Source organism: Mustela lutreola, chromosome 11, assembly GCF_030435805.1.
Source record: "Mustela lutreola isolate mMusLut2 chromosome 11, mMusLut2.pri, whole genome shotgun sequence".
NCBI lineage: Eukaryota > Metazoa > Chordata > Mammalia > Carnivora > Mustelidae > Mustela > Mustela lutreola.
In genome coordinates this window covers 59,421,200-59,435,172 of record NC_081300.1, presented here as the reverse complement: position 1 = coordinate 59,435,172, position 13,973 = coordinate 59,421,200, and the positions used below count along the sequence as shown (strand labels likewise).

The 13,973-nt window shown below is 40.0% G+C and overlaps 1 protein-coding gene across 5 annotated transcripts in view; it reads left to right on the top strand.

Moving 5' to 3' along the window:
- The window catches only part of PIEZO2 (piezo type mechanosensitive ion channel component 2), a 450,629-nt gene that overhangs the window by 205,092 nt on the left and 231,564 nt on the right, over positions 1-13,973 (top strand). For all 5 annotated transcript variants that reach the window (XR_009345787.1, XM_059139043.1, XM_059139042.1 and 2 more), the window contains exon 4: positions 13,124-13,166. Coding sequence is in view for 4 of the 5 variants with exons in the window: in XM_059139043.1 (XP_058995026.1) it covers positions 13,124-13,166 (43 nt within the window). In the remaining variant the exon portion in view is untranslated. The remainder of the gene's footprint in view (positions 1-13,123; positions 13,167-13,973) is intronic.

Below are 13,973 nucleotides of genomic sequence, written 5' to 3'. Positions count from 1 at the left end.
GTCGGACTACTGGAAAACCACAGAGAGACAGGAAAGTTCTGTCGTTTGTCCAAGAAAGTTTTGCCCTTCATTTTAGGTGTTACTAAATACCTCAGATTTGAAAAAAACAGTATCTGTCTGTCTGTCTGTCTGTCTATCTGCTTTTAAAATGCCTGGCGTTTGCTGCATGCTTTAAATGTGTATTGATTGCTTTTCAACCAGTTCGAATATAAAACCCAGGGATTCTGCTCTTTGCCAAGAAATTAGTCAGACATTCTTAAATGTGAGTGTAGTGTTCACAGTATTTATCAGTAAAAAGCATGATTCTGAAACAAAGGCTTGGCTGCTCCGGAACTGTCTTCCATCAGACTCTCCTTATAGCTCAGGGGAGGGGGAAGCCCAAGGAGACCTTCCCTATCTGGGGCCTGGAAAATCCCCATCGAGAGCCCCAGCTAACCAATTTCAAGTTTCTGTGTGGAAGGCTGAGTTCCTCCACAGATGGTTTTATGGCTCAGGAACTCAAGCTTTCAAAAGAGATCTCTGCTTTTAAAAAAGAAAAAAAAAAAAAAAAGAAGAAGAAGAAAAGAAATAAAAGAAAAGAAAATCCTGACGTCTGAGAAAATCTGATAACAATACTTGGAAAAGTGGCCACGGGTCTCTGGGGAGAACAGAAGACGCACAGGAAGGACATTCAGGAAGTTTGCAGCTTGCCTCGTTCTGCCCTGTGTGACCCAGATGACAAGCACATGCCTGTCCCTCCTTGCCGGTGGCTACTAAGTGAAAAGTAGCCACGAGCAAAACCTTTTCATTGTTTCTTACACAGAAGCAGACTGGGGCTATGAGGCGAGGGGCCTGTGTTTAAATGTCAGGCTGCATAGTTACTTAGTTGTTTCCAGTAAGACCTCAGGAAAAAGAAGGACGTGTTCCATAGAGGGTCCAGTTTGTGTCTTCTAGTCAGGGGACAGTCAGCCCCATAGAACTCCTGCTGTTGCACACCTTTGCATGAAGCTCTTGCCTTCTTGTTCCAACAAGGGCCTCTCGGAGTCATCTTTGCAAGCAGTCCTGGAGAGAGGATGGGGGTATCAAGGGGCAGGAAATAGCCTGGGCACCAATTTTTTCATGAAATCTGACCTTCAGTTTGTTTCAATTACTTCTTTTTTCCTGAAAGCAGAGTACTGGAGGAAAAAGAAATGCACAACTTAGCATCAGATGGAAGTCTGGATAACTGAAGGGTTTACCTAGTTGGGTTCATTGTAATCTGCTTTTCTCTCCAGCTGATTTATTGGGCCCAGGTTTTCAAAGATTTTCAGGTTTTTGAAGACCCCTATTTAAGCCTATGCCATCTGTCTGATTGAATTGAGCCTTTCCAGGTGCCAGGACAGACATCAGGAATATGTCCCAACCTAGGGTGCACTGGAGAATTTGACGTTCAACCAGATCTTCAGGGCAAACCCCCTGCTTTGTAGTATTTCCTGATTTCCATGGCATAAACACCTTGACCTACACTGACCATAGGGGATGCCAAGCTACTGACTATGGAGTTAGGAAGAGGCCAGGCACAGGTGCTAGCTGCCCTCAGGACACCCTTCCTCCCCAGGCTGTGGCTGGTCAAAAAATACCTCTGAAGGTCAAACCCTGACCTTCAGCATCCTCACTCAAGCTAACATTAACATTGTAAGAGGCTTGTTTTCTGTGCATTTCCCATGACACGTTCTCTACCCTGGAGTGCAAGCTGAATCAGACAGGGAGTCCTGGGCAGGCATTTCCTAACATCCAGAATGAAAACAAATCAGTGTGAGTATTTCTCTAAGTAACACTGACAGCCAGTTGAGGAGGACGTGGCTAACTCAGAATGAATGATGGCCACCATAAAGTCAAACCTTAGATTCCAATTTATCACTCACCATGAAGAGGGTTCAAAATCATTTACAAACATAAAAGTTTCACTTCATTATAAATAAATCCTTCATTTATTACTTAACATTTTTATCCTGAAATCCTTTTAAGGATGTATCCTCTTAAATCTGTAACACCTTTGGGGACACCTGTATGGTTCAGCCCCTCTAGAAGCAAACTCATGATTGCGATTCAGGTCGTGGTTTCTTGGGGTCCTGGGATTGAGCCCTGTGTGGGGCTCTGCACTCCATCTGTCCGCTTGGTGGTGGTTTTTCTCTCCCTCTGTCCCTTCCACCCACTCACACTTCCTCTCTCGCCCCCTCAAATAAATCTTCAATCTGTTGCCTTTTATCTTCCTAACCCTACTCTCTTCTGTATTTTCTCTACCGTATGTATGCATGTGGATGTATATGTGTATGTGTATGTATATAACAAGATTATTTTTATTACTTTTACCCCAGTAAATCTAAAATTCATCTTTACTGTTATATTACCACTACTTAGCATATATTACGGCTTAATGAAATCTACTGAATAAACTGAATGAATATCTTAATTTTACCTGTTTTCATGGGTATTAGTGAATAAAGAATACATTTTATTTCCATAATTTTAACCCAAAGATAATATCTGACATTTAACAACAAAGATAACTGAAATAATTATAGACTCAATCCTTTAGAAATATGCAGTGTTCTCAGGACTAAGGGAATCTTGAAATTCACGTTTTAAAATGTGTGACAGAGGGCAAGAGGAGATTTCTCTACATGCATTAAATATTTTATGACATAGCATAGTATATATTTTATCAACTGTATTAAAAATAGGGAGCTACAGTGCTACCTAGCACTTCATATAATAAATAGGTATGACGGTCTTTTGTACTTTATATTAGACCCAGGTTCAGAGAAAACAAGTACTCAGCTGCTGCCATTGCAATTTTCAACTAAATATGCTTCATTAGTTTTTCTTTGTCATAAAATTTCCAGCTTTCAAAATGTCTGCCAGCGTCGCTCTATTTAATTTTTTACAAGTGAACATGGCACACACTTCTGGCAAAGGGGATTCGTAGTTAGCGTAAAGAAAGCCACAAACCCTACAAAGGAACTGTAATGTCACAAAAGACGCCCAAAGGAGCATAAAAGTGAAGATCCTCACCCTGGGAAACAAAGAGTCCTCCATGGAAATCCTTGCCAATGTTCTGTAAATACGGGAAATAAGAAAACTGAAATAATTCTATCTTCTTCTTCTTTCTCTCAGAAGAATTCTGTACGTGCATTTTTAGGGGACTGTTTTTGAAGAAATCTTGTAGGTCCACTTTGGATTTCTTTATTCTACCACCACTCTCATGGGTGGGCTGTACACCTGGGACCAGCAGCATAGGAAAGGACAGGAGCTCTTCCACATGATTCATGTTCTCACGTGTGTCTTTCAGGGACAATCTCATAAACACCAACTTGAATACTAGTATTCGCTTCCTAAGCTCTTTCTGAAGGACCTAAGCTTAAATGAATGAAGTTATTTATGGGTTTAACCTACATACACTTTCATTGCCTTTGCCCCAAGATAATTTTAGGAGAGTTTTGGCACGCTAAAAGGAAAAGCAGATTAACTGAACACAGGTTAACTGAAACTGACTACAAAATGTGAGGATGTACCAGTTACAGAGAGGAATGATATTCAAACTTATTTGTATACACCATAATGCATGTCTTTCTGAAAGTTTGAGTGTGTGTGTGTGTGTAGACAAGGGGCTCTGGTTATTCTGTACAATCAAGGTTCTCAGGATCCCAAGTACCAGCTGCACTGTGGCATTGTACATTTCAACGCTAATCAAGAACCATATATTGTAGCAGCTACCAGCTTTCTACCACCTGCTTTGTACCAGGCACCATGCAGGTGCTTTGAATACTTGTCCTCGTTGGATTTGTGTGAAGGTGCTGCTGATCTCATGTTAGAGATGCCTCAGCTAATCTGGAGACCTGCAGTGACCTGCAGAGACCTACACCAACATCATAACTGGACCGTGACAGGTAGAAAGAAGGAAGTTAAGGCCAAAGTCGTTTTGCTGCTGGGGCTAAGTTACTGCCAACTGCCCGGCTGAAATTTCAGATACACCATCTCTGGTTTTGAGAAGAAACGACACCCCAAAATGGAGGAAATCAGCATTGTTGGTGTGATCCAGGCAAAGTTTACGAAATAGCAAGCTGGTTTAAGAAAGGATAAAAGCTGTGCATCCTTGCCTCTGAAATGTAACCTTTTATATTTGAAACCTAGAAAATAGGTACACATGAACTAAATAGTAATTTATGAAGACGTGCTGACCTATAAGGACAGAGATGGCCAGGCTCCTGGTGCCCTCTTTAAGGCGGTGCTCTAACTTGGTCTCCAGCTAGAATTTGGACCTTTCTTCTCATGGGCTGCTCATGAATTTTCAGCTGTGACCCATTATATTCCCTAAAGTTGAACACCACCAGAAATGGATTGCAGACTGTGAATTTTAACAATTAGAGCTTTCTAGTGATTTTCTGCTCATTAGTTGATTTCTTATAGGTCTTTATTTCATTAAATTTTTCTCTCAAGCCATACTGTGAAGTTCCTATAACAATGAGCAGGAATGGAATCTCAGGCAATCATCCAAGAGTCTGAAGTGAGCCAGGGAATGGGGCACATCATCGCAGTGCGGTAGGCTAAGAAGTCCAAAGTCATATTCAAGCAGTTTTCTGGGCAAATGCCTCACATACGAGGCTGTGCAGAGACTCCCATTCAGATCTACTTACAGGACTGTGCGGAGACGGGAGACCCCCCCATTCATCTGGCTTTGTAGCAACTGAAATGATCATTACTGGAATGTCTTCTGTAGTCAGCTTTTATGAGAAAACAAACATGGGCATAAGAGTTCGATTTTTAAGTCGATTTCAGAATATATCATGGGGCCAATTCAGAGGCAGCCCCATATTCTAAGCTTCGGCAGTAAAGGTTCTTCTCCATCATGAGGAACATGGCCAGATCCCAAAGTAGCTTCTGCTTTGTCTGAAACAGTTGGCTTTCTTCGTATAATTTCAGTGTTCTATGTAACATCATTCCCTGAAAAATATAATCTATATATGGATTGTGTAGGGGCTGCCTTTATCCAAGTAGGCAGCCAATCAGGATGCTTTTTGTATATCCATTGCTTACATTCCTCTATCCCTGCCCACTTTAAAGAGGACAATACGAGCTGCCGGTGCCCGGCACAGGGTCTGCTGAGAGATGGCCCACAGTGTTCTCCCTTGTCTGTCTCCTGTGGTCTCAGAGTCCTCTCCCTGCTCAGAATCTTCTCCATCCTGGCTGCTAAGGAATCTCTGTCCTTTCTCTCTGCTCACCCTGCTTCCCTCTCTCTAGTTTAGTAGGACTTCCATGGCCTTGCCCTAGCTCCTTCCAACCCCCAGCTTGTCCCTCCCCACCTCAAGTACTGGCTTTCTTTTTTTTTTTTTTTTCAAGATTTTATTTATTTTTTTTTATTTGAGAGAGAGAGTGAGAGAGAGCATGAGCAGGGGGAGGGGCAGAGAGAGGGGGAGAAGCAGATTCTCCACTGAGCAAGGATCCCGATGAGAGACTCCATCCCAGGACCCTGGGATCAGGACCTGAGCTGAAGGCAGATGCTTAACGACAGAGCCACCCAGGCACCCCTGGCCTTGGCTTTTAAAAAGAGAAGTCTACCCTAACTGCCTCCACATCCTGACCTTCCACGTACTTCTCACTCTTCTTCCACACGACCTTTTCTGTAATTCTACTGAGTTAATTTCTATGCATATTACCCATCTTACCCAAAGCTAAAATACCTGAATGCCTTCTTATCCAAGTTGATCTCTCTACTGTATTTGATTCCCTGTCTCCAATCCCACATCTCACATTCATTTACCTTCCTTTTTTTTTTTTTTTTTCCTTTTAACTGGGTCATCTTTCTTGACTGCTCTTTAAAAATTGTAAATTTCCCCCAACTCCCATCTCTGATCTCTAAATGCTCTTGCTGAAGAAGGATCAAAAATCATTTGGCATCATGGAAACCTTGATTGGAATGAGTGGGGCATCACATCAAGTACAATTTCAGTTGAGTTCTGTGGAGATTCAGAGTCTCATTATCTCATCAGTTTCTAGTTAAAAATCTAATTTTAATGTCATATACTACTCCACTGTGTATAAACAGTGTATATAATAATTTTATAATCATTGAATATTTAGGCTATTTCTGGTTCTCAAGATAGGTAATTGCCAAGGATTTTCAAACCCTAATTATTCCTATAAGTTTTCCTGATGAGGACTGTGTGCTCTAAAACATACTGGGCCAAGGAGGGTTGGTTCCTTTACCTCCTGTTCATCACTTTGTACACATGCACACATGTATACACAGACACAAATATACACAAACAAATACACATATGTGCACACACACACACACATACATCCTTGTTGTCAGTTGTTTCCGAGGGTTGGAGTGGATGTGGAAAGATCTGGAAGGCAGGGAGGGCAGGCGAGGGTAGGGGGATGGTGAGAATGACAGGGACAGCAGTCTGGCCTCCTCAGGAAGAGGTTTCTGTGCAGAGAAGGCACAACTTCCACTTCCTGTTCTGTATGGATCTGTGTTTCTGAACCAGGGGGAGTATGGTGGGAAGAGAATAGAACATACTTTTACCTTCTGGAGGGCTGAATGGTTTGTTTGGTTTCCATGGGAGACAAATGCACAGAGCACTACAGGCTGAGTTTCACAGTTCAGTTCAGTTGACCTACTTGTGAAAGTTCCTTTGAGATTCTTGAAAATAGATTTACTCTGTGTGTGTATGTGTGAATGTGTGTGTGTGTGTTTCTCACTTCCAGCGTGTCCATGGCTATTTGACTGGAAGTGGTAGAAGAAACATCATAAACTGCCAATAAAATCCAATCTTTTTTTTTTTTTAATTTTTTGTAGTCTCTACACCCAGCGTGGGGCTCAAACTCACAGCCCTGAGATCAAGAGTCGAACTCCAACAACTGAGCCAACCACATGCCCCAGATCCAATCTTAAACCAGAAATCTTAAACTCAACAATTATCTTTTAAAATCCATTTTTTGATGAGGGGATTAATTATTTAGTAGTTACACTTCATTTTAGAGTACTTTGAAGATAAATTTTCAAAAGAAAATCTTTCATGGTGTTTTAACATCCTCCATTCATAGAAGAGAGTGTGGCAGATTTGTGAATAGACTTGCTGATTATTTCTGAATAGGCTTGCCCTCCTCTCTACAAAGAGTGAATACTGGTAGTAGGTTTCTTTTCAGACCGACCAGTTAACTCAGATGACTGCATAAAACATGTATTATGCTAATTCAAGACCTCCTGGAGTTGAGATATTTGGATACAAAGAAACAAATGTAACATTTGTTCCCACCTGCTGGGGCAACAGACTTGCAAACTGAAAAACTGAAAATCTCAACTGATAGAAATTGATTAATCATGCAAACATTCACCAGTTCTATTCAGGAAGATAAAATAAATATTCAGGATTTTAATCTACAAAGTAAATTCACTTCCTGTAGGTTTATCATATTTGTGATTATGAACGCTAATATATAGTGTTCTTATAAATCAATAGGATTAAAGACAAACATCTAATAGGCAAAGTGGGCAGTGAGCATGAACAAGTAATTCATAATATAAAACATTAAAATCTTAAAAACCTAGGAAATTTGCTTAATTTCTTTACTAATTATGAAAATATAAATTAAAATAAAATATTTTATAAAAGGGAAAATGATTCATAAATTGAATTCAATCAAGGACATGTCTTTATTTAAGATTTAGGGGTGAAATTTTGATTAATACTATCAAATATGATGCACATATATGCATAATATATGCTTATACATTAATATATACTGTATTAATATATATGCATAGATCATGATGTATTAATTCTACTTTTAGGAATTTATCTTGAAGCACTAATGGAACAAATGTTCAAAGATACATGTAAAAGTTATTCAACACGTTCTTATGGTTAATAGCAAAAATGTAGATAGAATATAAATATTAATAAAGACTTGCATTTTAAAAAATTATGAAATACTATATGAGTGATAAAATGATTACATGCCTATATTTATTGACATGGAAAGAGTTATATTATATATTATTAAGTGATTAAAGCAAGTTTCAACATAAGATAACTCTCCTTTTCTATGTACAAGTATAAATGTGAGAGTCACAGTGTGTAGGGCTCATGCAAAAATAAAAGATTGTAAGTATTTCCATGTTTTGTCATGATCTAAAGTTGACCCTTAGACAACAACACAGGTTTGCCTTGCACAGGTCTAGCCACACACAGATTTTCATCAATAAATACACTATAGTACTGTAAATGTATTTTCTCTTCATTATGATTTTCTTAATAGCATTTTTTTCTCTAGCTTACTTCATTGTAAGAATACAGTATACAGTATAGACTATATACAGTATAGACTACACATGACATACAAAATAGAGGTTAATGTGATATAGAGGTAATGTGACTATCGAGTCAATAACAGGTTATTGGTAGCTAGGTTACTGAGGAGCCAAAAGTTATATGGACCCCCCAGATGCATGGGGGTCAGCACCACTAACCCCCACATTGTTCAAGGTCAACTGTATATTATTTTACAAATAAGGAAAAATATAAAGCTATTTATTTTGAAAAGCATATTGTCAATCATATGTTCTATATAAACCACTACATTTTTAGTGAGAATGAAGAATTCTGACCTTTACTGATGAATGGGTGACCCTAGATGATGTAAAACAAGACATTAGATGTGAAAATCTTTGTAGAAGTTAGAAATAGGGGTACCTGGGTGGCTCAGTTGGTTAAACGACTGTCTTTGACTCAGGTCATGATCTCAGGGTCCTGGGATCAAGTCCCACATTGTGCTCCCTGCTTAGCAGGGAACCTGCTTATTCCTCTCCATCTGTTGCCTCTCCCCATACCCCCAGCTTGGGCTTGTGCTTTCTCTTGCTCACTCTCTCTCTCTCTCTAGTAAATAAATAAAGTCTTAAAAAAAAAAAAGAGTTAAAAATAATGTAAATGGAGCTCCCACTAGAAAACTCTGAAGCAGTATCATTTTCTGATATTTTTGTTTGATCACCCGTTTCTGGACCAACTCACATGGTCTACTGCCTGGCAACCTCTTCCGTATATAAAAATACTTCCATTTTTTTTTAGGAATGTGCTGGCAAAAATCTACCACTCCTATGAATTATTAGTCCTTTTCTGCTAATTATTTAGAAAAAACACAGAGGTGCAGGTCCAAGTTCAAGTGGCTCTCAACATCTCAGATGTACTTGGTATAAAACTTCAATTAGAAGAAACTCTGCCTCATTTAGCTACCAGTTTCACCACTGCATTATGAAACTTGAAGGAAAAATCCAGTTCCTTTCTTCTTGTATTAGAAGCTGAGCAACAAGTTGATTGAAAGAATGATTGAGAATAGTAATTACAGAGGAAATGTGATAATAAAGCAAGTAACCAATTTACAACACAAAAATATGTTTTTTTGCAGTCTCCTTAATGTTTATGAAAAACAGAAAATTACAAACTGAAAGGGACCTGGTTGCAAATCCTGGGACTCTAATGTCTGTTTCAGGGGACAGGTAAAGTCCCATGATTTTAAACGACTGCTGCAAAAAAATTAGAAGTAAAAATGAATCAGCCCTGTGCCCTCATCTTCAAGTTGACATGTTGGCATGTGGCATTCTATTCTATATGTGACTATTTGTACAAAATGAACTCCTGCTGGGCATGCTGAGTGCTCAAGGAAATTAGGGAAAGTCACAGGTCCTGGATGGAAAGTGGTGTGGGAAGGTATTTGATGATATAACTTCTATTAGAGGCTCTTGAATGCTACTAAAGCTAATAATCAGACACGTAAATTTTTGTAGAATTAAAAAATTGTTTTAAATTCCATATTACAGCCAGATCAGGGTGACATACCAATGATAGCAAGGAGAGTAAGGAAAGGAAAATGAAGAAGGACGGCAAGACAAGAGTAACAGCCCCCAAAGGATGGCAAGGCTGTGAGTAAAGAAGTTCAGAGCTTTGGGGTTCCAAATCTCCTGGATTTTCTTGCCTGCTGGGACAAGGCTGAAGAGGTAGTAGGACTGGGAGCCCCAGCAGAATCAGCTCATTGGTGGGGGGAAGATAGCTCCCCAAAAAAGTTTCCATGACTTCTTTCTCTTCTGGAAAGAACTGGAGCTTGGATCTACAGAGGTCAATAGGAAATGGGGGGAGAAAGAGAGGGAGAGAAGAGAAGAGATAGGTCGAGTTTTCTTGTAAAAGAGCGACTGCTGATTGATGTATTTGAGGAGGAAATGACCCGTGCTTTTGCTTCAGGGCATGGCAGTCCCCCCTCGCCTACCTTGGAGTGTCAGTGCTGTAGGGTGCCAAAGGGCATTTTCTTACCTTGGGTACCTAGGACAGGAGATATGGGAACTTGCTCTGCAGACTGAATGACCTTGAGTCCAGGGTGTGTTTGTAGCTTCTGGATACCATGATGCTCCATTCCAGACTTTAGTTCTGTTGTTGGGTGTTAGGGATATTTGGGAAATGAGGAATCATAATTCATTATTTCTAACTTCATCTATGATTGGAAAGGAAAAAAAAAACCCTCTAAGTTTCGTGCCCCTTTCTCTGTGCTATATATTTTCTTCTTCTTTGTTGCTGTTCCCCTGAAGAATGTAGCATGTTTTAGACTTCTCCATATTATAAATCTCATTTAAAAAGTGTTGAATCAAGGAAGTCTGCCAGCTACTTTTGTTTTCCCTACTTTTCTCTCCCTGTTGGACTGCTCCAGCAAAAGAGAATAATATTACCTTACCATGTAAAACATGGTTAATGGCTTTAAAAGAATTCCCCAACAACTGAATAATGAGCTGCCAAAAATATTCGTGGTGCCAAAGGATCTGGATATGTCTGTTCCATTTATTGTGTGTTTCTCATTTCATCATGACTAAGTGCTCACAAAAGACATAAAAACCCAAACCTCTAGGGTATGTGGTGTTTGAGGGCAGAAACCATATTTTAATTTATTCAGTCTTATACCTAATATAGTAAAATGATTAATAGAGTATCAACAGCAAACAAAGATGAGTGCCTTTTGTATGTAAGATGCTCAAATTATCAGTTAACATTAATATCTAGCTACTAGGACGAAGTCATTTTTCTGCCATCTCTGTTGTGCCTGGTTGATTGGTTGGAAATGTTTATTCTAAGGAGTACTGGAAGTCTCGCACCAAAAACTCTTATCTTGTTCTGCTTCTTTGAGTAACTTTACTTTTCCAAGAAACGTGAAGAGGGTACCTAGGTCTTAATTAAAATGTCATGTTTAAAAGCCTGATAGTGCTATATCACAAAATGATTTATTTTTATTTTAACTTGATAATAGACTGAGTCTATCAAAAAGGGAGGTTTTCAGGAATACACTGAGCAGATTGGGGTGGCGGGGGATGAAAATGTAGAAAACATGTAAAGGTGCTTTGTTTCTCCCTGGAAGCAAGTCAAGAAGAGTAGCATCTGAACGCCCTCACCAACCCCTCCAGCCTTTCTAGACCCTTCCCACTTGGTCTGAGCTCAGACTGTCTGGTTCTCACTTGGCAAGAGACTCTTAATCTCTCCCACTTCTCTGCTCGGGCCAGGCGGTTGCCAGCTGTCTTTATGTGGTTTCTGACTCAGGTTATGTTATGTTTTGCCAGAGTCTTAATTGTTAGTATCTCCAGGGCAGGGTAATTGTCTTCCAAGAATTCCTGAGATAGGGATTTTGAATTGCATGAGATTCACAGGACAGACGACATTCATATAGGCCTACTCCCCTGGACCAGGAGTCATGGAAATTCCTGGGCTGGTGAACTAAAATTCCATGACTTTCACTCCTACTCAGCAAAGCATATTGGAATTTAATTTGGATAAGAATGACTTCATCCGAGGAGATAAGCCTGAATCTGCTTTAAATTTGTGCATGTGTGTGTGTAATTATATCTAAAAGGCAGTCCTTTATTATGTATAATACTTATTTAAAATGATTCATCATAACCAAGTATATGAGCCCAAAGCCCATAGTGAAACACCATGTTCATGCTCTCTTGGGACTAGCTCAGTCCTCAGAGAGGGCCTGGGGAGAATACTGTGTAATCGCCTATCTTTCCAGAAGACTAAGTCCTGGGAGACATTGAGTTGTCAGCTGACAGTAAAGCGTTAGAGTAAAGCAGAGTTCTCAAGAAAGAAGCATAGCACCAACCTAGTTAACTGTGATTGGAGGAAAAGAAGAAGGGTAGATTTTTAGCTGCCTCTGGAGACCCAAGCCTGAATCTACCATTTCCTATTTGCAGAAGGAAATTGTACAGAATGATAGTGATCATATACTGTGATTACCAAGCAGTTTGTGCATAACACAACTCACAGATTTAGGGCTAGGTGGCTGTTTACTGAAATCAAAATGATTTTGCCATGGATTGATGGAAAAATGTAAAATTGTGGGACTAGTACCAATCCTTAACTTTTATTAATGCTGTTTTTATTAGAGTGGTCTTTGACAAATATGAGCACTTTGCTTTATATCAAGTCCTCAGAAAATTATTATGCCTATAATGTAGGAAAGAACTATTACATGAAAAAAATTATACAAAAGCTTTTTTTTTTCAAACCCAGCTGTTCTTTTATAGATTTGGATATACTGTTCTTCAAGTCATGTCACTGGAAACAACATTTTTATATTCAAGAGTCTTCTGATTTAAATGTTTAGCTTTAGAAAGAGAGACATGTGAATCCTTGTCCCTCAACAATGATGAGATAAAAACCTGGTATGAGTCGGACCTTCAGAGGCCCATGTAGTTTTCCATGGGCCCCCACGGAATTAAGTGTTCAATTTTAGAGAGTAGAACTTACACTATGCTGTTGCATTAATTTTGACAGGAGAGTTTCACCCACGTTATTGTGACACATCCAGACGTTTAGAGAATGATTTAGTGGCCTGCAGCGTGACCAGAGGAAAATGACAGAGCTCTTTGTTGCACGGAGCGTTACGTGGACTGTTCTCCAAAGGGGCTGTTGGGGGACTGGAGGTGGAGAACGATGCCTCTGAGGGAAAACTCCTCCCACTTAACTCTAAAACCAAGTCTCTGCCAGGGTCTGCAAGCCCAGGACAGAACTAACTGCGTGCTTACTGTGCATCAATTAATTACTTTCTTTCCTTCTCTTTGTAGGCTCCACGTGGGAAAAGACCTTTCGGCAGATTGGCTTTGAAAGGTAAGCAGGGTTTAGCCTGTTGGCATGTCTTCACTTTCAGGGTCTCATGTCCTGCTTCATTCTAAGGAATTTCCTGATGATAAATCAGTGGTCTCACCACCACTGCTTTAGGGACTGTGTGCCCGTGAGGCAGTCATCATTTTGTCCCCAGAGCCTCTGTTTCCTTGTAAAGTAGCCCTTTTCATTATAAAATTCCTGCCTTCCATAGAGGAACGTATGTGAAAATCCTCTTAAACTAGGAAAGAGCATCAAAGGCAAGTTGTCCAACTGGAGAACTCCAGGAAGTTTCTAGCTTTATTACCGCCCATGTCATTTCAGTTTTGCAGTTTTATTTTATTTGTCTAAAGATTTTATTTATTTATTGGAGAGAGAGTGCATGCATGAGAGAAAGAGAGAGAATAGAATTGGGAGCAGCAGAGGGAGAGGGAGAAGCTGGCTCCCCGCTGAGCAGGGAGCCCCACGTGGAGCTCGATCCCAGGACCCTGGGACCATGACCTGAGCCAAAGGCAGCCGCTTAACAACTGAGCCACCCAGGTGTCCCCATTCTAAAGTTTTAGAGCAAAGAAATATATTGATATTGACATCTTCCCAGTCATCAAAATTGTTAGGTCTTATTCACTCTAAGTTAAAAACTGAGATCATGGCGCTCCTACCTAAAAGCAGTCCCAAATGGACTCATTATGACATCAGACAAAGTCGAGGTAGGGTCAGTAAGGTTACTAACCCACTTGCTTTGGAACTCAGTGATGGCCTGTGGGACAGATCCCTCCCGGTGGCTTTTAGTCTGGAGCTCGCCGTGTTGGTACA